The 26,586-nt window shown below is 32.6% G+C and overlaps 1 protein-coding gene across 2 annotated transcripts in view; it reads right to left on the bottom strand.

Moving 5' to 3' along the window:
* The window catches only part of LOC126770948 (uncharacterized), a 55,591-nt gene that overhangs the window by 3,656 nt on the left and 25,349 nt on the right, over nucleotides 1-26,586 (bottom strand). For both annotated transcript variants that reach the window (XM_050490574.1, XM_050490575.1), the window contains exon 5: nucleotides 489-593. In XM_050490574.1, coding sequence (XP_050346531.1) covers nucleotides 489-593 — 105 coding nt within the window. The remainder of the gene's footprint in view (nucleotides 1-488; nucleotides 594-26,586) is intronic.

Here is a 26,586-nt window from a genome sequence, read left to right as displayed (position 1 = left end):
GTAGCACACAACTTTGGCGACCTTATCGCTACAAAGCGATCTCTTCCAGGCAACCAACGGTGTAAGTGATATAAGTTCCAATAATGAGTAAATTAAGACAAAAAAACGATTGTTGAGAAAAAAATGTTGCTACATTATATTACTCGAAATTATTGTTGTACAGTAGAAAAGTAAGTAACGGACTGTAATTGTTCCACTGCTGGGCTTAGACCTCCTTTCCTATTTAGAAGAGGATTTTGAGCGTATACATCAACGCTGCTCTAAAACACGTTAGAGGAAATTGGATACATCACATCCATTCATGCAGTTATCCTCACGACGTGTTCCTTCTACACTGAGCACAAGATGAATTTAAGCACACAGAAATTAAATGTTACTTTGAAGTGGCCCGGTTTCGAAGCCGCAGCGTTCGCTTAAGATTCACTTGTTGTAACCATTGAGCCGTCTCGGCTCTTATTATTGTTATAATCTTAACTAATTATACTTACCGCATCAGGCACGGGGTAGTAAAGTGGTGGCGGGTAAGGAGCGGGCGGTAGCGGCAGTGTCGCATACCTTTGTGGTACCACCATACTCACAGGAACGCGCCCGAGCTGGAAATAAGGAATTATTACATAATTAATACATATAGCACAATATTAAAAATCGAAACTAATCAAGCAGACTTTTTTGAATCGTTATGTTAAAAGATTACGTGTAATGTCAAGTTATGATAAAATATATTTGAATTAGTTTATTCGCATCGATGACGTATCATATACATATACGTCATTAGTTAATAGGATTTATAGCTACTTGTTATTCATAATTTTTTTTCATCAGAAACAAACTGACAAAAATCATATACTTCACTACTTATTTTTTATTTTGTTTTTGGTATAATTAATTGAATTTAGTGAAAATAACGAACAAATAATTTAGTAGCATTCAATCATATTAAAATTTTCATTATATAACAATGTCCTCCAGACCAATTTCGGCCACGGCGGCTAATCTTAAGAAAGATTAGCCAACTACGCAGGAGATATTATAGTGCACAAGTGTGTGCACAAACATAGGTGCACTCTCTATTCCCTAGGTCTCATAATCCGACTAGACGGCAAACCGACACGACCGGAAAGAGTTCAGGCGCAGGACCAACGGCTTTACGTGCTTTTCGAGGCACGTGAGTGAACACACTTCCAACTTCCAGACTCCTGGCTGCTACTGAGAATTTCCTGACAGAAAAACCCAATAACTTTTTATTGGCCCGACCTGGGAATCGAACCCAGGACCTCCGAGTCTGCGGCCTTACATCAAGCCACTAGACCAACGAGGCAGTTAAAAATTTTCATTAATATTACGTATTTCAAGAATTCTATATTTGCCCAAGATCAACTTGGGCAAATATAGAATTCAAATATTAATATTTCATTGGATAATAGAATGTAAACCAATGGGTTTAATAAAAAATCAATCGGCGAAATCATAATTAAAATTATTAATTTAAACTAATCAATCAATATCAATCAACAGCCAATCGTTGTCCACTGCTGAACATAGGCCTCTCCCAAAAAAAAAAAATTTTTTTTTTTTAAACTAATCATGCATTTTATAATAATTAAGTAACTTATAAAAAAAAATATTAATATTTTTTAGGCATTCATCATTCTTATTGTATGTATGTACATAAAAATATAATACATAAATATGAAGTCGTGCGTCTAATAGTGTAAAATAGGTAAGATAAGCGAGTCGGTCACGGCTGGCGTGAGCTGATGCCAGGACGATGGAATGTAGGCGTTCACTCCTCACTTCCTGATTCAGTCGACAGTCGACACACTGACTGACAAAAAACGCCTTACTTACATACATTTGAATAATGTTGCTTGTGTTTTTTAATAGGAAAAACACGTTTTTATAATATTTATTAGACGATTGACGAATTAGATACCTATCAAATTGATTGTCGATTTCTCTTGCTGTATTTATTTATACATGGAAAAAAATATAAATATATTTTTTTATATTATAGGAAGGCAGACGAGCCATAGACATTGCAAGAAATATAATTTTTTACGCCATGAATACGCCGCAAACCAAATTGTCTAATCGTAAGACGTTATATATGTACCTTAAACAATACAGAATCAAGATATTTGTGAACGATTAATGAGCGGGATTGAAAAATATCACAGTTTCAAAAAAATATGCAAATTTTACTATCGAATAACTTATTTATTTAAATCGTTATCGTGACAGTTATTTATTAACAAAGTTGTGTATTATATACAACAATTATAGATTTTAATAACATTTCAAATTTCTTACCGATAAAGTTTTGGCACTATATATTACTACAAGATATATAATATACAAGATTAATACATTTCCGTGATTGAATATTTAATAGATAGAGATAAAAACTAACGCATGCTATTTCGTTTTTTTATTTCGTGTATAAACTATGTCAAATATGCATTTTCAAATTAAATACGAATCATTGACTAATTGACTACTTTTTAGTGGACTTTGAAAAAGTAGTTGTTTTTTGGCCGTAAAATCAGAGAGTGGTTTCTAATATCTGGTTTAAAAAGAAATTACTTTTTATAAATAAAATATTAAATGATTTTTTCCCTCTCAACTAGCTTTATGGCTGTGCGTGTACATCGTTCTTATATCTATACATATGTATTTTACTACCATTAAGATGAAGCAGAATAATTATCTAGAAGTCTAATCTAACATTAGCAAATTTAATAACATTAGACAAAGTCACCAAGTTTATATAAAAAAGTTACAAATCAAATATGGTTGACATTATTCGCTATATTGTAAAATATATTAGAGCGATTATTGTGTATGAAGTAGAGCAAAGTAAATCTTATTCAAGCTATGTGCTACTTTTCCACTATCAATCTATATAAATAAAATTGTACATGAAATATAAATATATTTCTATGTAAGAGTTCTTCAGAAATCATTTCACGTGTTTTATTAAAGTGAAGTTATATATATTTAAATATATTTTTTGACTAACCGGTTGGCGTGATTGGTGGATGCTTGCCTTTCACGCCGAAGGTTGTGGGTACTATTCCCACCCAGGACAGATATTTGTGTGCATGAACATGTCTGTTTGTCCCAAGTCTGGGTGTACTTATCTATATAAGTATGTATTTACAAAAAAAATAGTATATGTAGTATATCAGCTGTCTGGTTTCCATAGTACAAGCTCTGTACAAGCTTAATTTGGGATCAGAGGGCCGTGTGTGAAAAATGTCCCAGGATATTATTATAATTTTAGACCAACAAACGAGGTATTCTTATTTCATGGTATTCATACATAAAATCACATAAACAAAGCTACTTGGTACAGGTGCATTACGTAACACGAAGACGTTTGTTTACATTTAGTTGCAAATAGCACGAATGAATCAATTGCTGTCGCAAAATAGTGATCTGTAAGATACGGCGGTTCGGAATGCGGCTCACCTCTCGCTTTTGCGCTTGTGTTTAACCTAATATAGATTGAAAACGGCCACTTATACCATAATAATAGACACGTTCACATGTTTGGCTCTTTTATTTATTTATTTATAATAGCACACTTACAACATACAAACAATAATAGTATATCTAATATGCATGTCAATTACAAGTGAAAATAGTACTTCCAGATTTATCTAATCAAATTAAAAAATAAATAATGTCATTATTATAATAAAGAATCAATCGGTGAAATCATAATTAAGAATTATGAAAAGTATTAATTAAAACGAATCATGCATTTTATAATAATTAAATAACTTAGTTCTAAAGATTGAGGTAGAGTCACAAAAAATTTCAATGTCCTGAATTGATTTAACGATATTGTTATATTTATTACACAACCGATGGATTAGTGTTATACTGATTACTACTATTCATACTTTGAATTATCTTTTACATAATCTATATTTATTATATTATACATTATGTTATATGTTTAAGTAAATTTTGGTAGATATTTTGCAACAAAGTTCAATAATACAATTTACTTTCATATCAAGTTATCGATTTCACAAATTAATTGAAACAGACTAAAACGATTTTTCTAATTTATAATTATATAATATATTAATAAATATTATTTATATTTAAATTCTACATACATATTTTGAATACTACAACATATTGATCATGATTGATCAATGAGGCAAGCAGTTGAACTGAACTGCCTTGATACACTTGTTGCTGCGCTGTTCACAGCGATCTATCATGCGCGAGCGCAGCTTAAAGTTTTGTAATGTTTGAACGCTGCGAACACGACACAAATGAACAATATACCGATGGCAAAACATTACGTTTTATTTGGTTTATCTTATTATTATAAAATACTAACACCATTTATTCATAATTCTTATTTCAAAAATGGCGAACTTCCACACAAACTCAATCAACTTGATGACTCCTGTACATAAAAGTACCTGCTTCTAGAACCAACGGTCTAAACTGTGCGTTGTAAGTCAATCAGTAATTGTAAGTGATTTACTAAGTAGATAAATTGTAGAATATTTTTTATTATTTACATTAAAGACAAAATAACAAATAAAATATTGTTAATAGCGTAGAATGGTGGCAGGAAAGCTAGCAGCATTTCCCGTTTGAATCGCAATTCCGATTCTCTAGACGAAAAGTCAACCAGCCCTTCTGTCACCAGTAGAGGCAAAAAGACGGGGTGTAATATCTTTTAAGACACTTTTTGCACTATTACTCCAAGGTTTCAACTGCAAGCGTTTTAACTGCAAGCGGAACAAAAATATAATTTGGAATAAAAGACGAATTTCTGCGACAGCTCCGGCTTTAAACATTATTTCCTTGATATGAAATGGGCCAGTGGGTAGAATATTAAACGTTGGTATGGTTCTATGGGATGCACATTTTGCGCCTTTATCTCTCTTATCAAAAATTCACACATACACATGTTAAAAATATATAAATGCCTTTGATTATTGAGTTTTCTAGTTATGTCGCGTACAAAAGTCGGTCACGACGACTTAATGTGACAAGACTAGTGGTCTTGTCACATTAAGAATAAGAATAATTTTACAAAAAATAAAATTGCAATGTATTAGAATGTTGTATCAATTAATTTTTTGCTGTACAAAAATGTATCAGACGCGGATACGCTAATCTTTAGACAGATAACAGACCATAGCTCCGATAAACGAGAACAGCGCTTCTTACATACTTACGTAAAACGTTATGTTTGTCTGTTCATAATATACTTTTATATTGTATTATAGTATTTTTTCCAAAAAAAAAACTGAAATAGTGACACGTACAACCTCACTTGTCGTCAATATCGTCACACCGCTTTTTTTTTTATTTACTCGCTACTTGCGATTTCAACTTCATTAATTTACACATATATCGTGCATCGTAATCGTAACGTGCATCACATTAACTAAATACCTTTAGTTTCTCAGACTAGTTCACGTTTATGGTTACCGCTCTGCACCTTAAGGTCGTAGCGTAAAATTATATAGCTCGCTAACCTTCCGCAATAGATGGTCTGTTTAGAGCACAAGGAATTTTTAAAACAGAATTGATAATTTTTGAGATATAATACATTACGTTTAACATTACAAAATCTCTATTGTTAATTTAAAGTTATTGTTATTTAAAACAAATATAATCTAATAAAAAATCAATATTGACCATAAAGCAGGATTTCTTTATGTAAGGAATAACCTCACTTTAATGGAGCAATTAATGGCGTATAAGAGTTAATTTTATGATTATAAATAATGCGTATCTCATAGTCCAAAGGAGTTGTAGCCCCAAGTTCACGCGGACGTCGCGATCAAAAGTAAATTAATGAAAGAGTGTCGTGGGAGAATTAATTATTGAATTAATATTTCATCACTCAATTATCTAATGGAGTTGACACAATATCTCGGTAAGTAGGTTTGCAAAATTAAATTAGATTACTGCAATGATCTTTGTGCTCCTCTCTGAAATTAAACATTGCCTAAGGAGCTATTTACAAAACACTAATGACGCTAAATTATTACTGACAAAACTTTAATTATCACAATATCAAAATATACTTATTTATTTAAAAGTAAGTTCCATTTGTTTTTTTTATATTATTGCCGTACATCACACATTATCACATTATTAGTCGCCTATATATGTAGATAGACAGTATATCTATCGCAAAATGAAACAAATCGTTAACGAATTTCTGTATGCTAAAGATTACACCAAAAGTAACGCCTTTTTAGATGATAACACACCTTGGGAATGAAGCGATCGCCTCCAGGTCAGTAATGTTTATTTTATTTAAATATCTCTTATTTTTCCTCAAAGTGATTCCACTTTAGCGTTTACTAGTTAGCAAATACTTTAAACGAGTCGTCAATTTCATCGTGAAATGTTCATGTGAATTCCTATCTCGGGACGTGTCTCGCTTTGCAATTACGTATTGCACCGACTCAGCTTTTACTCTTATCGACACACATGACAACAGCTTGCTATACAAGTTGTCGGTTGTTGATTTCTTTATTGTAGGTTTTATCATCGTATTACATGGCAAGAGATTTTCTACTTTTATAAGACACCAAAATGCACAAAATAACAAATATTTACAACTTTGAATATATAGTTCATCATATTATTATTAGTTTAGTTTTTTATATTACACATAAACGTAAAGTTTAAGTTGGATTATGTTTAATATCAACGTGTAATATAATATTAATTAAATTAATATCAGTCGCCATTCGGCTCTCATTCTAAGGGTCAGATAATTTGAAAGCATGTTTATACTAAAACCTTTTTTCCAAAAACTATTTTCAACAATTACTATTAATCATATATAAATTATATGTAGCACACATAAATCGTTATATAGTATTCTGTTTCGAATGGCGAGGAGTGTGTCAAAATCATTGATACACACATTTTTTCACTCGAATACCAAAATGGGCTGACGCTTTCTATACAAAAATCAGTAAGTACACGTAACTGCCGAAATCCGAACGCCATTAGGAACATCGTGACGTCGGCATCGGATCTATTTAATGTGGTGTTTAGGATCTCTATGAAAATTAAAATATACACAATGTAAGGTTTGTGGTAATTAATTGACGCTTTACAGTTCAATAGACGAAAACGTATCAACCGATATATATAATAAAACCAAAGTCTAAGAATTTTGAATGTACGTAAAATTAAAAAAATATATATTGCGGCTGTCGTGTCTCTTGTCTCCTTCTATCGCAGGCTGTAGTGGGAGAGCCTAACGTCCGATCAATTTGATTTGGTACGTGAGTGACGGGTCGGCTGGTCAGGTCTCACAGGGCGGTGAAAACCTGTGATTTATGGAGAGCTTGTTTGAGAATAATAACGTGATGCGTCTGCACTTTCCAATATCATCACACATCAAATTATTTATGTTCACAAGTATTGATAGTTGAGTCATTTTTGTTGGAATCTTTTTACCAACAATAGTGTTATGGCTATGGCCTACCCGCCTAGAGAGATATACTTATATACCTATATAAACTATTGTTCCGGTTTAAATATTTCATTAGTGTAAGATTATTTGATAAATATAATTAAATTAAAAACAATCAGTTGCTTTTGCAGAAATGTAATTAAGGTGTTTTAGGTAATGTCACAATACATAGCGCATACATGTGTGCACGAGTACATCTTGACAGATGCGCCTGCGCAGTATTTTAGTGAATTCACAATGATGTAACCGAAAATGATATGTATCTGATTTAAAGCGGGACGTTACAAGAGAATTATTTAAATGTTGTAATGAATTTGAGAAACGATTTTATTATTATTACGTGATTTTATATAATCTCATCAAATTACACAATTTCCAATCATTTAATTAAGAGGGTAACCGAGGTTAGGGACCTAGGAGTGCTTCTAGATTCTAATTTATTATTTGACAGGCATGTGAATAAAATTATCGCAAAAGCTTACAGTATGATGGGTTTCATATTTCGCCAGGGAAGAGACTTTAAGCATATCAATACATATAATGTGTTGTATAACTCGTATGTAAGATCTAATTTGGAATTCGCTTCAACGGTTTGGAATCCACAATACTCTAAGTATGTTATGGCTATCGAAAATGTTCAGAATAAATTTATTAGAAGATTAACGCGTAAATTTGGGTCCAATGCTATTAATAAGCTTAATATTTTGTCGCTTGAGAAACGCAGGGAATGCAAAGATCAGGTTTTTCTTTACAAAATTGTAAATAATTTTGTCGATTCAATGTACTTAGTCAACAACATTTATATCAAGTGCTCACATTCCATTGCCCGTTCAAAACATACCTTTTATGTCCCAATGTATAGAACGAACTATGCTAAAAATCGCTTTTTAGTAAGAGCATGTGACAATCATAATAAACGCTACACTAGTATAGATATATTTAACGAAAATTTATTTAAGTTCAAAGAAGCTCTAAAAGACTGTATTTGTCAGTAATATACTTATCGTTTTTTTTTTTTTTCTGTTTTAAATTATTTTTAATACTTTATTCATATATCTTAATAAATTGTTAAATAACTTGTTATCGTTAGGTTCACTCCATGTTTGTTTGTATAAGTGGAAACTTCGTTGGCTTAAGTGAAATTTATTTTGTTACTAAATTTTATGTATTATATTATGCTGTATGTTTCCCAAATAAATAAATAAATAAATAAATAAATAAATAAAAAATAAATAAAAAATATTAAAACTTAAAATTCAAATTCTCAAAAATAAATCAAATATTGCGTTAATTTAATCGATGATTTATTCATACAAATTATTGAATGTAAGTTAAAATAGCACTTCTGTATATAATGCTTATGTAACGCGTCGTTATATAAATGTCTCAATATCACGAACCAATAACGTCTATCATAAAATAATTTGGGTTCGGTGTATTGCGAGTGAGCGAGTGTAATTATGTGTATACGAGTGTACTTGAGATACCGACGTTGCCGCGAGTCATATATACAAACTTATTTTTATAAGTACCTTACGAATATTCTCAACGTAAAAAAGTATGTGTTTTGAGTATTTATATTAGTTCGAATGGATAGACATCAGATAGATAGTATCTAAATAAATTAGATGGGAGTGTTCTGTGTGTGTGTATGTGTTCCGGTTTGAAGGGTGAGTCAACCAGTGTAATTACAGACACAAAGGACATAACTCCTTAGTTCCCAGGGTTGGTTCAAATTGGCAAAGTAAGCGATGATTAACATTTCTTATAATGCCAATGTCAAAAAAAAAAATAGAAAAAATATATGATATATGGAAAAATATAATATATATTAATTATTAAAAAAATATTAAGGTGCCCGAACAATCAAGCCCATAATCAGTTTAAATTTATGCCAACTCCACATGCAGTAAGAATGTCGTTAATTTGAATTGATATTAGTAAAAATTTCACGCCTTAAACCATACGGTAATCTCTTCACGTCACAGAAACGAACCCGCGACCTTTTGGCAGAGGAGACTTCACACGCAGCCAAGTGGGTCAGATATTACCATACTGCGTAGATTAACATGAAAACCCGTTGTTAACGTAAACTAGATCTTTAAAAGTTACTTTCATCTTGAATAATAAATGAATACTTTCGTTTTTAAAAATAAATCTCATTTATTTAGCTTGGAAGTGTTTTTATAAACGTTTATTTTATTTTGGCACATCGAACCTTTTTGGTTTTACAAATGAGACTTAAGTCCTATAACTAGGATAGTTGCTTGTATTTCGAAAAACTAAGAATTTATTTACGCGATCCTAGCGTTAGCCGCACAATGATGAGGGGTTTGTACTTCTTGAGTGTCCATGGGCGAAGATGACTTACACGTATATTTTGCATGAATACACAATCTACAGCATCATTCTTGGATAGATTGTCCATGGTTGTTTTCAAGAAATATTTTGAGAAAAACTAAAATTAAAACGCTGCACTTGAATATTAGAAGCATTTGTAGCAAGGTTTGAAGGGTGAGTGAGTCAGTGTAATTACAGGCACAAGGGACATAAAATCTTAGTTCCCAAGGTTGGTGGCGCATTGGCTATAAGCGATGGTTGACATTTCTTACAATTCCAATGTCTATGGGCGTTGGTGACCACTTACCATCAGGTGGCCCATATGCTCGTCCGTCAACCTATACTATAAAAAAATGTATTTTTTTTTTTGTGTTGAAATCGAGTAATTTCTGTTTGTATTAAATTCAATTGATTTAAAACTTTCAAGATAGGTAGGTGACTTTGAGAAATATTGTATTGAATGTGTTATATAATAAATATCGCATAGTTTTCACATCGATCCGGCGAAGCAGATACCATGATGACGAGGTTGCGTAATCTCTTCCGTTCCAACTTTCTATCTCGTAGATAACGATGCATCTTCTCAAATATATGAAAATGTTATATTAAAGTGCGTACTCCAACGACATTACGGATATTTAAATTTGAATCAACGTAATATTCATGAACTTATGTTTAATTATTTTGATTGAATTTTAATTTAAAATTTATGATTTACGTAATCTCGTATCGGTGATCTCTTTTAAAATGATTTCTTGATTAGTTTAGTTTTATTTGAAATAGTATTCAATAATATTTTGAAATAAAACTTTAGTATAATTATTTCATTAGTATTGGAATCTTAATCACCACCGGCCAAATTTCAGGTGGCCAATATCAAGGTCGACGTAGGAGATAAACTATAGTCGCAAACAAGTACACAAACACAGGTGTGGACTGCGGTGAGGGATCATACCGGCACAGGACCAAAGGCATCCGTACTTACGAAGCATAGGAGTCTAACTGTCTAACAGTTACTTTGTAACTTCGGGCTACTGGGAATTTCTTAATAGAAAACAGATATAGAAACACTAATAACTTTAATTGGCAAGCCAATGTCAATTCACCATTCAAACCAATGTTCTTCTGATCTGACGTAGTTGAATAAGCTAGCTTAATCAATATAAAAAAAACTATATCGTTTAACAAAATGTTATTTACTATTAGTCATGTAGAATTATTTTATTTGCGCACATTGTTTACACTAACCAATTATAATGGTAGGTTTACATTTAATTCGGTAAAATGACGATTCAAAAGTGTTTTTTGTGCTTCCTTGAATAATATTTTGACTAGCACTAATCGAGTGTCGTATAATGCTCTAAGTATACAATATATTTGTCAGTAATACAAATAAGTTTCTATCGTTAGTATATCTTTGGCAAAGTAAATAAAAAGTTTTCGGTCGTATCTGCGGACACGTGACGTCATAAGAGCATGGCATACACTTTCTCGATCGCTCGTCTCGTTTTGATAAAGATTATATTTTTGTGTCATTTTCGTTTGTAAGGTTTATTTATTTTTTATCTGTGTAACAATTAAACTACTTACATTGCCAATATGCCACTAACATTGTGAACACACAAGGACTGATTTAGAGGTCTGGACGGCTAGGGACAACAAAGGAATGGAGGCTATTAATTATTTTTCTAATATTGAATTAATAAAATTTTATTTATAAAAAAATTGCGTTCAAAAATCTGTTTAAGTTTAAAATTTTCAGCTTTGAATTGGATACTTAAAGGTCTCGGTCAGGTCAGATCTGTCAATCGGATCGTCTTTATATATAATGTAACTTATCGTATGTGTGTACAATATACTTTTTACACAAAAATACGCGATCCCGTCTGTCACGGCCGATAGCTCCCAGATCGCTAAGGAGTGTTTCTCATTGCGAAAGATATAGGCATGCGGTGTCGAAATCTGATAGTTTGCGGCTACTCTGCGCTCGCACGGGCCGACGGCCTCACCTGTTGAATGCCGTCTATATGTCAATTGCACCTGACTCCAATACTGAATGAATGTTACATTGTACTTATATTAAATTTGCCGATAGCGCTAATCGATTCTAAACTTCAGCAAAATAAGCTTATAAAACTCAGTAAGCGAAGGGTAAGATAAAGGTACACTCGACAGAAAAATATAATAATTCAATATGTACACTGCGTTTTTCTTGACATAAACATCTCCCGTTGCAAATTAAAATATAACTACTTTGGTTTTTATTTTGGAGTTGCAGTGTTTTCTAATCAAATATATTTATTATTGAATAATGGAATATATTATAATCATTATTTATATTGAGGACTTAAATCAGTATATATAATTAAAAATTATAAATCCGACCGCATGGTAGTAAGTATGCTAGTTATACATATACAAGTATATATATATATATAATATATCAGGGTACAAAATATCTGTGGAGAGGCAATGATGTATATAACAATAACAAAGTTACATTTTGAAACAAAAATAATTTGGGTAGAGGTGAGGCGTCAGTAAATTTAGTACGTTGTTTTAGCGCAATATGAACGTGAACTCTTAGCGCGAGTTGACTTGTTAACACATTGAGGCTTGTTTAAACTACTAACGATCCGCCTCATTTCGCACGAGCACAATTAAGATCTTATCATTCAAGACTTTTTTACAATACAGATATTAACGAACTTACTACACTATGACATTATCGCTCCTTTTCATGATTTCATTCTTTTAAATCCTTTTATTTTTACATAGAGAAACAGTACACGCAATTTAAGGTGGCCAGCCTGAAGGTATACCGTAAGAGTCATTCGCGAATGTAAAACAGTGAAACAAAAGTAACAGCCTGTAAAAGTTCCACCGCTGGGCAAAGGCCTTCTCTCCTTTTAAAGTGAAGGTTTAGAGCTTATTTCATGACGCTTGTACCATGCGTTCACACGTAGCAGAACTTTATGTGGCACATGCAGGTTTCCTCACGATGTTTTCCCTAACCGTCGAAATACGAGATGAATTATGCACCTACAAGCAATGAAGAACATGAACCCCCCGGTTTGTTTCAGTGTCAATTCAGTGTCTCCGGTAAGGATTCTCGTGTTCCAATATTGGTATCTGTAGCCCAAGTTTTAATCGCACTCTACTATTGTTGATAAAACGTAACTTAGAATGCATATAATGTATATATTTCCTAATACTAATGTATATAAACATACTTCGTGATTATAAAGTATTAAAGACAATTTTTAGTACATAATAGTCTTTTCACAATTTTGAATTATATTTCCATGCAATATGTAAACGACCTCGTCTCTTTCATACGACTTAATATAAACTTACAATCGCAAATTGTGACCAAGATTATTCGATGAATTTTAAATACCTTGAGTTTTACAATCCAATTAAAATACTAATACTAAAAAGCACTTCTAACTAATAAATAGATAACACCCACATATCATATATTCCATCAAGGAGCAATGCTTAGTATTGTTGTGCACTGGTTTGAAGGGTTAGTGAGCCAGTGTAACTACAGGCACAAGGAACATAACATCTTAGTCCCTAAGGTTGGTGGAACATTGGCGATATAAGGGATGTTTAATATTATTAACAAATGCAATATTTATGCGCGATGGTTACCACTTAACATTAGGTGGCACACTTGTCAATCTACTTACCTATACAATAAAAAAAATGTTTGCTTTAAATCATTGAAGAACTTTCTCACATGCTAATTAAAACGAACAAAACTAATTACAAACTGTAGTCGCTAATTACTTAATGGCGATGCTACGAAATGGCTTTAGTCACACGATGTCTTCCGTCAAGTGATTTACACACAAAATATAAAACTGAAAACCATAAATATACGAAAAGATAAACTACGGGCTTCCTTATAGTACAGCTAACAAAATACATGGAATGGTATCCCGCGTTCGTTATTGGTATTTTCAGTAGCGTCGTCGTTAGCATATGGCTTTAATAGCAGACGATTTCACCATTGGCTTCAATTATCAACAAATTTATTAAAAATTTCAATAGCTGTTTCTAGACAGAAGATTGTAAGCACTGTCAACTTGCAAATTCGTGATTACTTCCTATTTATTGATCAAAAAATCTATTTACTTACATTAGCTGTACATGTATAAGTTCTATTTAATATGTTTACGTTTACTTTTCAATCGGAATACCCTTATTACCGGGCATATGTAAGAACTCATCACATAATGTTCATATTATTATTATACAGCTCTATTGTTCTTTATTAGAAATGTTTAAGCTATATTTCTTGTCACACATCTACACGACCATTTAAAATGATACGTTGATTTCAAATAAGGTAAAAATAAAGAAAACTTTTCACATAATTTAGGCTCCGTGTACAATGAGTAAAAGCAGGTGGTCGGTAGCAAACCACAATTCATCTGGAGCACACTTTCCAATTTTGCGGCCACTCTTGCAGCAGATTAACATAATCATTTACGCTTATTTGAATAACAAAAGCGAATACATATAATACTTTATCTGTCAGAAAATGTGTTTCAAATATTATAGTCTTATAAACTAGTATTAATGATTTGCGGTAACTTATGTTATATCGCAGTGCTATTTCGACTCAGATATGTTGTAGGAACCAATTTTACAAACAAATTATCACTTAATCGCAATCGAAAGATAATCGTTGCAGTTTAACCGTTTCCCTATTCTACTAACACATTCAGTTTTACGATTCTGTTGCGGTTCGATCAAAGTTGGATCGGAATAGAATCGAGAATAAACGTAACCGTTGTAAATTAGTAGAAATTTCTCAAGTTACGATTCAACTGAGGTTTATTTTTATGAGGAATTGAATCGGGAACGTACCGTAACTATTGTGAAGTAGCAGAATTAGATCCTGGCTCTATATTTATTATGACTAAATTAAAATATATATTTTTTAGAAAATGTTTACCGTACAACATTGTGTTTGAAATTATAAATATCATTGTTTTTCTGTAAAGTTTTGTATGTTGTAAAGTTATTTGTTATACAGGTTTGATAAGCTATGTAAGATGTTACATAGTTAATCATCTTTTGCTCTCAACTTAACTCGCGTTGAGGTTAGTATGAAGCTCATAATTTGTCCGTTTGAATATCCTTGAAATGGTGGTTTCTAAATAAAGGTACGTATTTGGTTTTAAGGCGTGACTGATTGTCTTGTAAATATTAATTGCATTACTTGCGCCTGCGCCGACACGCCTGTATCGGCGCTTCTTTCATAACTTGTTAACGCGTAAAATATTTGTATTTCGAAATATGTCCTTGCATAATTGTTTGAAATAAACATTTTGTTAATTATAATAGACATTTTTTTGTGGAAATCAAATATCACAGTGTGGTATGTACTATATGGAATTTATTATATTACGATGTACTCTTCTTTGTTTTCTATAGTTTCATCTCATCTCATCTAAGATCTTCTAAAAGTGCTCTAAGATTGGCTAGAATAAAAGTGAATATGATGGAAAACATAAGTTTGTCAAAAACAAACATGGCGGAAAATTATAAAGTATAAAGAATAATTTATTATAGTATGCAGCGGTATGGATTCTGTAAGTTATGAAAAAGAAGAGGTTTCATTTAAATTAAGTTTTATATTCATGTTTGTTAAAAAACAATTAAACAAATATTATTTTTTTCTTCGATTTTTATTTAACGAGAATAAATTTTCAAATATTTCTCTAATGAATGTCGCTTCTATTAATGTAAATATTAACCTAATACGCAATATATTATATTTACGTAGAGACACATCTGTCTGTGCGTCGATATCGCCTGAGAACGTGAACGTGCCGAGACTGTGCTCGATTGAGTAAGTGTCTCATTATTGTTCGATTATCTTAATCACATTCCACTAATGTTTCGTAAAGGAAACAGTATAAAGAATGATTTCTAATGAAGTATAATTGTTTCCGTATCTAGCGGTCGAGAATTGATAACTTTACGAGATAGCGAAAGGCAGTCCTTATATTTATTATGACTAAATTTAATTATATATTTTTCTACGTAATTGTTTATGCTTTAGGTATAATTGAGCGATTGTATTTAAATCATAAACACTTAACTGAGTTTGTGACTTTGTAGCTTTTGACAGGTATTAGGTACCATTTCCGGTATCTTTGAATTCACTTTTGCAGTTATAATATTAGTTAGGATGTTTTATAAAATGTTATATACCTCAGAAACTTGTTCTATTTTTAATTTATTTACGAAATACGCTATTCTAAAGTTCCAATAACAATATTCTTCAGATAACAAATGAAAGATTACTCAAAACTAAATGAGCGCTTAATTGGGACGAGAGATGGTACGTCTCGACTTGAGAAATATAAAATCACGATTAAGATGTGAAGCAAGAACGTTGCCAATGTTTATAAATCATCTTTACTCATTTTAGTAGTATTGAGATAGCGCAGTGAATAAGAAAACATAGTATGGACAAATATTCTATTGGGTTTTCAAAAGTTTTTTTTTTTCTATACATTTCATAATTGGTAAGTTGGCCCAGAGGTTATAAAAATAAACTCGTATTCGAAGATTGCGGGTTCATTCGGGTAAGAAACTATTGAATATCCATGTGCTTAATTTGTTTCTATAATTCATCTTTTGCTCGGTGGTGAAGGAAAACATCGTACGGAAGCCTTCATGAGTCGGATGAAAGTATATCCGCATTGGAGCAGCGTGGTAGAATAGGGTCAAAAAATTCTCCTCTAAAGGGAAGGAGGCTTTAGCCCAGCTTTTATTAATATTAGCCTACATTGGATGACGTTCTGCAATATTTTTATTAACGGAAGAGTCAGTCAGTTAAACAGAAGAAGTAGGTCAATGAACTGTACCTATTCACTGTATATAATAAAATTAAGCGTTTGTTCGTTTGTTACTTGGAAGCTTTAATATTTATCGACATTATTTTAAACATTAATATTGACCTTCTGTAACCACATAACAGCGATACTAGAAAATGTATTTAATATGAAATCCAATTAAAACAAAACTAGAACGGGTGTTGGTAACATTAACCACTACAAAGTTTATTATTGACATTCCTATCGTTCTATCTTTAAGTTGTCTATGGTTTTAATAAGTAAGAGAATAATGTATTATATTTAATAGTAACAACGATGAAACTACGAAACTTCATCGTTGTTACTAGTAATATTAGCAATAAACAATAATAATTTTAGTCTATTGACTTAATCTTGACAGCTGGAAAAATAACGGAATTATTTCTGTGTTCTAATATTTTCGCATTGACATCGTCATATCTATGGATAAAGGTGTTCCACTTCATTCTTCGAAATCACAAGCGCCACGTTTTAAAATTGAAAATGTGTATCAGAAAGTCAAAAAACGGCGTTCATTTTCCAAAGCCGTTCCAGATGTCGTCCGTCGATGGTTCAAATGTGCTAATAATTGAAATGCTTCTCATAAAATACGTATTAAATGAACAGAAATATGTCAATGTGATTATTAAAGCTGTATTTATTTTATATAAAAATACATAGAGTATAGAGTTTACATCTACCAACAAGAAAACAAGAGAACTGTTATTTTTCGACAACTAATCAATGACACTTGTTCGCATTTCTAAACCTGATGCGGTCGCGTGGTCCGACCTTCAAAATCTCCTGTTGTTAATGTACGCAATAGCTGTAAACGTTCTCCAATCAACGCATTCAATACCCGACTTTATTACATTATTGATGTGCAGATTTGTTGGACAACGTCAGAAATTCCAATGTCAGAAACATGTTTGCAATTGAAAGCATGTAGGCAGACTGGCAAATAGGCCATCTGATGGTAAGTGGTCACCACTAAGACATCGGTCGATGTTTTATCAGTTCAAGGTCAGGTTGTTTATTTATCTTTACACCTCTTGCCATTGAAATATACATAAGACGGACAAAAAAAACCACGTGGTATCTTAAAGTTAAATACGTACATAAAGCAATTTCTCTTATTCCTGGTACTTTTTGAATGAGATCTGTGTTCCGACTTGAAGGATGAGTGAGCCAGCATACTTACAGAGACATTACATCATAGTTTCCATGATTGATAACTTATTGACTGTCTAAGGAATAATAATAAGATTAATATTTGTGACAGTACCAATGCCTATTTATATTGGTGATCACTTACCATCAGGTGCCAATTGTGGTGTCAGCATTTCTAGTATATATTAAAATCGAATGTTGATTTTATAATAAAAACAAAAAGCCAGTTATATCAGTCAAATTTGTAATATTTCAAAACATTGTTCACAATTCATATTTTCAATAAATATTCAATCGACAGAAAACACACGTTGTGTTATGTTCCATGACGTCGCAGTTGACGAGATAATTGGTGAAACGATTTATTTATTTACAAGCAATAACATATCGAGTAATAAATCTTCATAGTTGTTCTGTTAGGCATTTAGCCTCAACACGCACACGCGTATATGACGCTCGTAAATACTTTCATAATTATATAGAAATTAATTGTTGTAGAAACATATTGCTCTTTCTTCATTGTTGAAACATATGGTATTGAACATATAGACTACGGCTTAAAAGTATTTTAACCGACTTCGGCAACGGGGAACTAGCCACCACCGTCATTATCATATAGGACATCAAATCCAATGCTACCGAAGTTCAGGCGTGTTTTCCGACACATGCTAGTGTACTGTCAATTTCCAAAAACAAATTCTTGAGAGATAAACCAAATATATTTTTGGTACGATACGAGTTTTGACTAAAAGCTCTCAGGATCTGCACAATAAGCTAATCAAGTAACCAAAGGGCTACCTCTCCTCCTTAAGATGGTTGTAGCAACAGCCTTACTATGACGCTAAGCTTGACTGCCGTCTATGGCACAGGGATATCTTGATCTTTTAGTTTGTAATAACATGAGGGGCGATGTAATATATGCTTTAACGGGGACATGGAGGGAGAGGGGAAGGTATAGTAGCGGCGGTAATGGTTGTATTTATAGTATAATCCAGAAGGCTGTCAAGCGCAAGCAACTCACCTTATCAATTCTCAGCACATTACGTAGTATCATACATTACACGTAAATAACAAAGCGATGTAAAACAGAATATCTTCTATCAAGTGCAAAAAACGGGCCGGTGTGAATCGAAGTCGATTATGATAATGAGTAACATTAAAAGCTGTATTTTCTCACAATATAATTGTATTAATAACTACGAGAAGTATTTTGTAGTATACCCAAGACATAACTAAATGTAGACAATTAAATTATTCATAGAAAGTATTAAATATTATAAATGACAATCCATAATTATCCGCCTGCTGAACTAACCCCTCCTTTAAGATAAAAAGTATGGAGTACACCGGCCTGAGCACGAGATGAATTATAAGCATAAACTATGTGACCACATGAAAAATTAAAAAAAAATTGCCTCAACTTGAATCTAATCTTGAATCAACTTGAATATAATCTTCATAAACTACGTATTGACTCCACCAGAATCTATATATCTATTGATCTATGAGGCCTATATCGTCTCATTTTATATCTCCAACATAACATTGGCTATGTTGGTGGGTACATTTGCAATTTCTCGATTTAACACCAAAGCAATAAATAACACCTACATATAAATGGTAGCAAAATTAAACTGTCATTAAATATCAGCGTTGGTTACGAGATTGTGTGTGTGTGTGTGTGACCCGAATAACTTATTACTCAGGCCGAAGATGGATACGGATAGAAATCGTCATTATCTCAAAGATTTCCCTGCCTCGCACTGAATCGAGTTACCGGTTAAACTGTTAAACGAATATCAATGTTAATCGGACAATGATCGGATATATAAATGTATTAATTATCGAGCGCCAACTAAATATATATTAAAGTATACGTTGACGATGTCTTCCAAATCGATTTCAGCCACAGCCGACCATTTTCCAAGGCACGGATATATTAAAGTGCAAAAGTACCGATACAAGTGAAATCTTTATTTGTTCACCCTCGTAGTTCGATTGACGGCAAAGCACTTGGAAAGAGATCAGCCCTTGTGCACTTTATGTGCTGTTCAAAGCACATGAGTATAACTTACTTCAACTTAACTCGCTACTGACGTGAGAATTTCTTGACAAAAAAAACAACTACTTTAATTGGTCGAGTGGGACCAAACCTATGATGTTGAGGTTTACCTTATATGTTAGCCACGAGGCCTATGTGGCAATAGATAAAGATGACCTTTTCTTAATTACACACAAGATTTTATTTTTATACATTATGATGTAACAAAGCGACAACATTAAACACATCATGACAGGATATTTGTTAATAGCCAGCCGCTTTCCGGCGCAGCCGCTGGTCTTGGTCTAGAATCTAGAATGTAGGCCCTAGCAGGTGAAAGGGACGGCCCTAGCTGGAACGGAGTACTGGCGCGATCACAAGTCTTTATAGAGATAATAATGACATAATATACATTAGCTATAATTTCTTGTCTAGTAGTGTACTAGGTAGTCGTAGTAATGGAGTAGTATTAGTAAATTAAAAAAAAAAAAACAAATACAAATTAGCCCCTCCAGTGACTGTTACCCTAAAAATGTATATTATCATATGTATGTCTCGTGTGCTCAAAATAACTAGAGAGACACTAAACTAGTCAAATGAATGAAGACGAAATTTTAAATGTTTTATTTGACACGTCACTGCAACCTACGACTAATGAACTAAACAAATAATTCACGACGAGAGTCTCATTTTTCAAGTCACTTACAGCTTAAGCCGTAGATAGTGCAGCAGTGTTTACGTGAGGAAACCTGCATGTGTCGAAAAAATATATCCACCAACCCCAATACGAGCTCCTTTTCGAGCCCCCAGTTGTAGGACAATTAAAGGCTGTTACTATTTTTTTAACGCGTGTATTTTGTATTTATAGCCGAATTTAACGTATGGCATAATATTTGAATATAATTGTGTTGTTATTTTGTTATTACGACACACATACAAATCACTAGTCTATACACATAACGATTGCGGTCCGAGTTCAGTAAACCATTTGTGGGCTAATGGACTTCACGTCGGATCACAATCGTTAATCGTAAAGATTTTGTATATTTGTGATTACGGGGTCGATGGTTTAACGTGCTGCGAGGCATTTTTTTTTTTTTTAAATAAACTACCAGTAACAACTGCACGAAATGCATTTATGTCTAAATCAGGTAATATAATCGGTAGGGCTTTGTGCAAGCTCGTCTGGGTAGGTACCACCCACTCATCAGATATTCTACCGCAAAACAGCAGTACTTGATATTGTTGTGTTCCGGTTTGAAGGATGAGTGAGCCAGTGTAATTACAGGCACAAGGGGCATAAAATCTTAGATCCCAAGGTTGGTGGCGCATTGGCTGTGTAAGTGATGGTTGACATTTCTTACAATGCAAATGTCTAAGGGCGTTGGTGACCACTTACCATCAGGTGGCCTATATGCTCGTCCGCCTTCCTATTCTATAAAAAAAAAACACGACACGACTAAGTAATGCTATTCGCTCTACTCATGAATGTGTGGTCTCTACCCTGACTGACTTACACAAAACTCCAGCAGCATATTTATATAGCATTTTGTGCTCTGAAGAAAATCACAATGAAGAAACATATGACATTCTCTCATGTGTATCCACCAAGCAGCGTTGAAGTATTTTATTGTAATAAAACGTTTTTTTACCTTACATAATGTAATTAAACAATATTTCATAAGTAACTAATAAACATTATCAGTGCATATTATAATGAAAAAGTTATTTCACTCTTTCTGAAAATTCTAAGCGATAGTACCAAGGCCACACACAGGTACTACGCGTGAAGTTTCGAGGTATTTAGCAACAATTGATATATGTATATCGTTACAATTAATAAGCGTCATTAACGCAATGGTTTACGGGCTAAGTCGCAAGTCCTGACCCCTTTGACTATTGTTCTAACACAGGTTGTAATTCCTTAAAACCAATGCAAGATTTCTCTTAAAAAAAACACAAATAATATATACACTAACCAAAGCGAAATAAAGATCACATACAAAAATAAATTTCAATACGTTTTTTCAAGCGCTCAAATTCCATTAAATTAATTTTTACGTTTACACTGTAATCAGTATATATAGAACTCCGTTGACTTGATTTAATTTTTATCCCAATGTTATAATATTATAAGAGTAATTTTAACAGATAAAAACTTTTTACATTCGATCGTAACTCTTTTACGATCTCATTCCTAGTAGACACAGATGAGTTTTAATTGTATATATATATTTTAATTTGAAATAGTAGGACGACTGTCTGAAACTTCCGAGACGGTGGTAGATTTACAATAAGCAAGTATAACGCTTCTATATTAGATAAGGATTTTTGACTTAGAATTTGTAACGGTAAATGATTGATAAGTGGGTGGTACCCAGACTTGTACAAAGCCCTACCACCAAGTAAGTATATATTATTTTGATTACATTAAATAAATGGAGTAATTATTTTATACTGATTGCTTTTCAGGTATAAATAGCTAACACATTTTGTAATAATCGATACTAATATTTCTGAGATGATAATTTACATAGATCTATCGAGTGCGTATCCACTTGCGCAAGCGTAGCGCAGTAATGGCCGACGTTCGCACCAGAACGTTCTCAACTCGAATAACATCAAAGGTTACGTGTCAAATTACCGCGAAACATTTTGATTTGTGTCCGAGTGTAAAGTTCACTTGAATTTTATATCCGTTTTTATCACATAGAAAATAACTTTATTAATTGGCGATTATTTACTGAGTCTATTGTACTATTCTTAGTCAAACTTAATAATCATAAAATTTAAATAGTTCTTTGACGAACTTAATAATTATTTAATTATTACTCGAGCTGCACTCTCATTCCCGAGGAAGTTTTATGAGAAAATACAATTTGGGAATCAACAAATAACCGCTTCAGTTGTCAGGAAGCAATTGCTACTATAATCGTATAAACTTTAAAGTACCAGCGAGTTTAATTCCAGTGGTTCCCGTATAAAGTAACAGCTGTACTTATGAGTTAGTTCCCAACTTTAGCAAAATAAGCAAGAATTATTTGCAAATGTGTTACTTTCGTCACATTTATGCTAAAACTGCTGGCGTTTCAAATGACGACCCGACGGGAAACACAATTACATTCGTATTACGGTGGAAGTTTGTCACATCTCTATACATGGGAAACTCACACGTCGCAACGGTACACCCGCCTAACGGAGATCTGAACCCTTCAGAATACATCTTAACAGTTTTAACGAACATTTCGAAACTTAAACATGAACTCGTAGGTGCACAGGTTATGCGCAGTGACAGGATGCATTCAGTGTACGGAGGCACATAAAACTATGTATCCTTATTATTTTTACTATAAACATGAGGTAATTTGAACATACGGTAATCTATCGTAGAAGAACATGTTTTATCTTCTTTATTTTAGATAAACTACAGGCAAAAGAACTTCTTGTACACTTTAAACATTTTTTATTACAAAGTAAGGAATAGTGACAATTCATAAACATGGAGCTTGCCTGTGTTTTATCCCTGTAAGATTCACGTGTTCCCAGTGAATTTCGGTTTTGTTCTTAAAGAATTGTTCTGCTGATATATAACACTAACACCGATCAAGTCTCTTGAATTAATCAATTGGAAAAAAGGACACGCATTTCTCATCTGATTATAGTACTTCCTAGACGGGCAATCTCGAGAGCAATAGAGGCTATTTGGCTAAATACTTGTAATTTGTATGTTTTCTATAACATTATTAATATTATAATAATTAAATATAGTTATTAATTTATAAATATTACGTTTTTATCGTTTTTTTTTTGTTTAATAATGTGAATTAAGAGTTCGATTTATAGTTTCGTAAGGCGTTCCGTGTCGTGGACCGCGCCTGAAGTCATCGACCGTTGAACACGACTCACTTTGACATTCAAAACAAACGTAAAATTACAGGACTATCAAATTATTTGACTACGAATTCTTATTACTCGTTACAGACAATGATTTCATTATTTGAATGCGGTTAGAGCCGAAATGCCTAAGTGGTTAGAAACGTGAATGTAAACCTCAAGACTCAAACCGGAGAAGGGTTTAATTTGTGTTTATTCATCTCTTGCACGAGTCAAATGAAAATCGGCCTCGCGGGCGGAAACTATAAATAAATAAATGTAAGTACGTTAAAGTCGACCGGAATTCAATCGAATAATTAATCTAATTACGTTCAACAAAACACAATAAGTTGCTACAACTTGCATTTTTCACTACACCTTGTCATATTTCATTGTTACATTTACGCATGTTCGCAGCATTAAAAGGTATTAGATTGTCTGTTTTATTACATGATCATAAGGACTATTATAGAATAAAAATGTTAAGTTTTAGTTGATACCGGGCCGCAATAGTCAATACGCAACGTTCCGCTGCGGTTTTCATTACAAGGTTTGCGCAAGCGCACATTACTGGCGAAATATCGTATATCGAGTTCAGTGTTCGTGTGACAGATACGAAGCTTCTCAAGGATTCTCATACATGTGTACACACAGTCACAGATAAATATATATATAAATTTAAACTGTCTGTTGGTTCATTATATTTTTCTTTCTTCACTATTCAGCGACCAGTAAACCGTAATAAATAAAATAATACAGACAGTTGTGGAACGTTTGAGTTTTTTAGGTACTCGTACTTAGAAATTAAGCTCCTAGTGCATTTATGATGCATTATATGATATTTATATACAATTGTAAAGAATGTGTATAATGATAATAGTTTGAATTAAACTTCCCGTACCTCGGAAAGCACGTAAAGCCGTTGATCCTGCGCCTGAACTCTTTCCGGTCGTGTCGGATTGCCCATCGGATTATGAGAGTTAGGGAATAGGGAGTGCACCTGTGTTTGCGCACACACTTGTGCACTATATGTCCTGCGGTTGGCTGCCATTGCCGAAATCGGTCCGGAGGACATTATTCTTATAACATACATAAGTGAACTGTATTATTCTGTGGTTTTGTCTGTAGCCTCTCTAGTAATCATCTGTTACGTGTCTACATGAATTATTTATGAGCTCTTTATACAGATAATATAAAATATATCTCAGTACTCTTCGCGTGCATGCGACACAAACCACAAGATATTATTTTAATTGCATTCCTTATATTTTACAAATACGCAAATTAATTACATCATCGCTCAATTATTTTTTTTCTCGCTTTAACGTAATTAGATATTTTTGTAATACGTCACTTGTCAGTATTCTTCTCGCATAAAGCCTCTCTCCTTGCATTGAAACATAAATCTTATCTGGTGTGGATAAATTGTATTTAGTTTTGTAACGGCTCAGTGGATAGGAGAATGATAATTTTAACCGAACACGCTCTTTTGAACAATAATATTAATATTTTTTATAAATTGAGATCACAATCTTATTTATATTGAATCCTCCACGTTTAATAACTCAAAAAATTGTTTTTACTACTCGTTTAAATTGTCTATGCATAGCTTTACTCATAAATTATTACTAATAAAGATATTTAAGAATAAATATTGTATGTATGTATAATTTAACTTGACAAGTACCCAACAATCCTACAGCATGTATAAATAATAATATTATTGCGAACTTACCGCATTACTTAAACGTTGCTCAGTGGCTGTTAAGTTGAACACTGATTTCTCCCTTTCTATCATTATTTATTTGACATTCGAAAGAAGAAGACACAGCATTGTTTAATTAATCACCCGCTAAATAACGTTTAATAAGTAAAGCCTATAAAAATACCTTCTAATCAGTTTATTTCAATCTTACCTATATACAAACAAATGTATCGAGTCGAAGCTGCGACTTACCTGTAACAATGAATATAACATTATCATTATGTACAAGATTATATAGATAAAAAACAAAGCTTGGAGTTCATATACGTTGATGTACAAACAGATTATAAAGGTATATAATACTATAGTTGAATTTTTTTAAAAATTATACTCAATCAAAGTAGTCTGGAATAGATTGCTGGAAGCAATAACCTTTGAACTCTCGCTATATCCTAATTTAACTTTTAAATAATTTGTAAGCGTAATTTATGTAGTGAGAGAACGTGATCTCCTCTCATAAATAAGATGAGGTTCCCATGGAGGATGCCTTCTATTATTCGCAATCATAAAATATCGTTATAATATATTTTACCACGGAATGCCCGTAAGAAAAATTAAAAGTGAACTAATTTCCCGCCATAAAGAGTCTCTGTCCATGTTCTTGTTAACAGATTAACAATTTAGATTATTATCGTTTAATATTTTTTATTGTTTATTATATGTTTAATGTCATTCAGTTGTCTTGTTGTAAATGCCTATGATGGTTTATCACGCTGTACTAGCCTACTTTTATTGCAAATTTTTGTTGTCAATTTTGTAATTATGCCGATGGTGTTTCTTATATCAATAAATAAATAAAGTGAAAGATATTTTTGAGTAATATTTATCAATAATTTAGTTTTTTTTTTATATTAACCGGGAAGGCAAATGACTACTCCACCTGATAGTAAGTGGTAGTAGAGCCTTTGGGCTCTACTACCACTTACTATCAGGTGGTAACGCGACGACGTCCAGTACAGTCGGGAAGAATGTTAATAATATGTTATGTAATACATCTAATGTTATGTATTACGATCTGATGGGTCTTGCATTA

The sequence above is a fragment of the Nymphalis io genome, chromosome 9 (genome assembly GCF_905147045.1).
Source record: "Nymphalis io chromosome 9, ilAglIoxx1.1, whole genome shotgun sequence".
Taxonomy (NCBI): Eukaryota; Metazoa; Arthropoda; class Insecta; order Lepidoptera; family Nymphalidae; genus Nymphalis; species Nymphalis io.
Note: the sequence above shows the minus strand (reverse complement) of the source record. Positions and strands in the feature narration are given on the sequence as shown.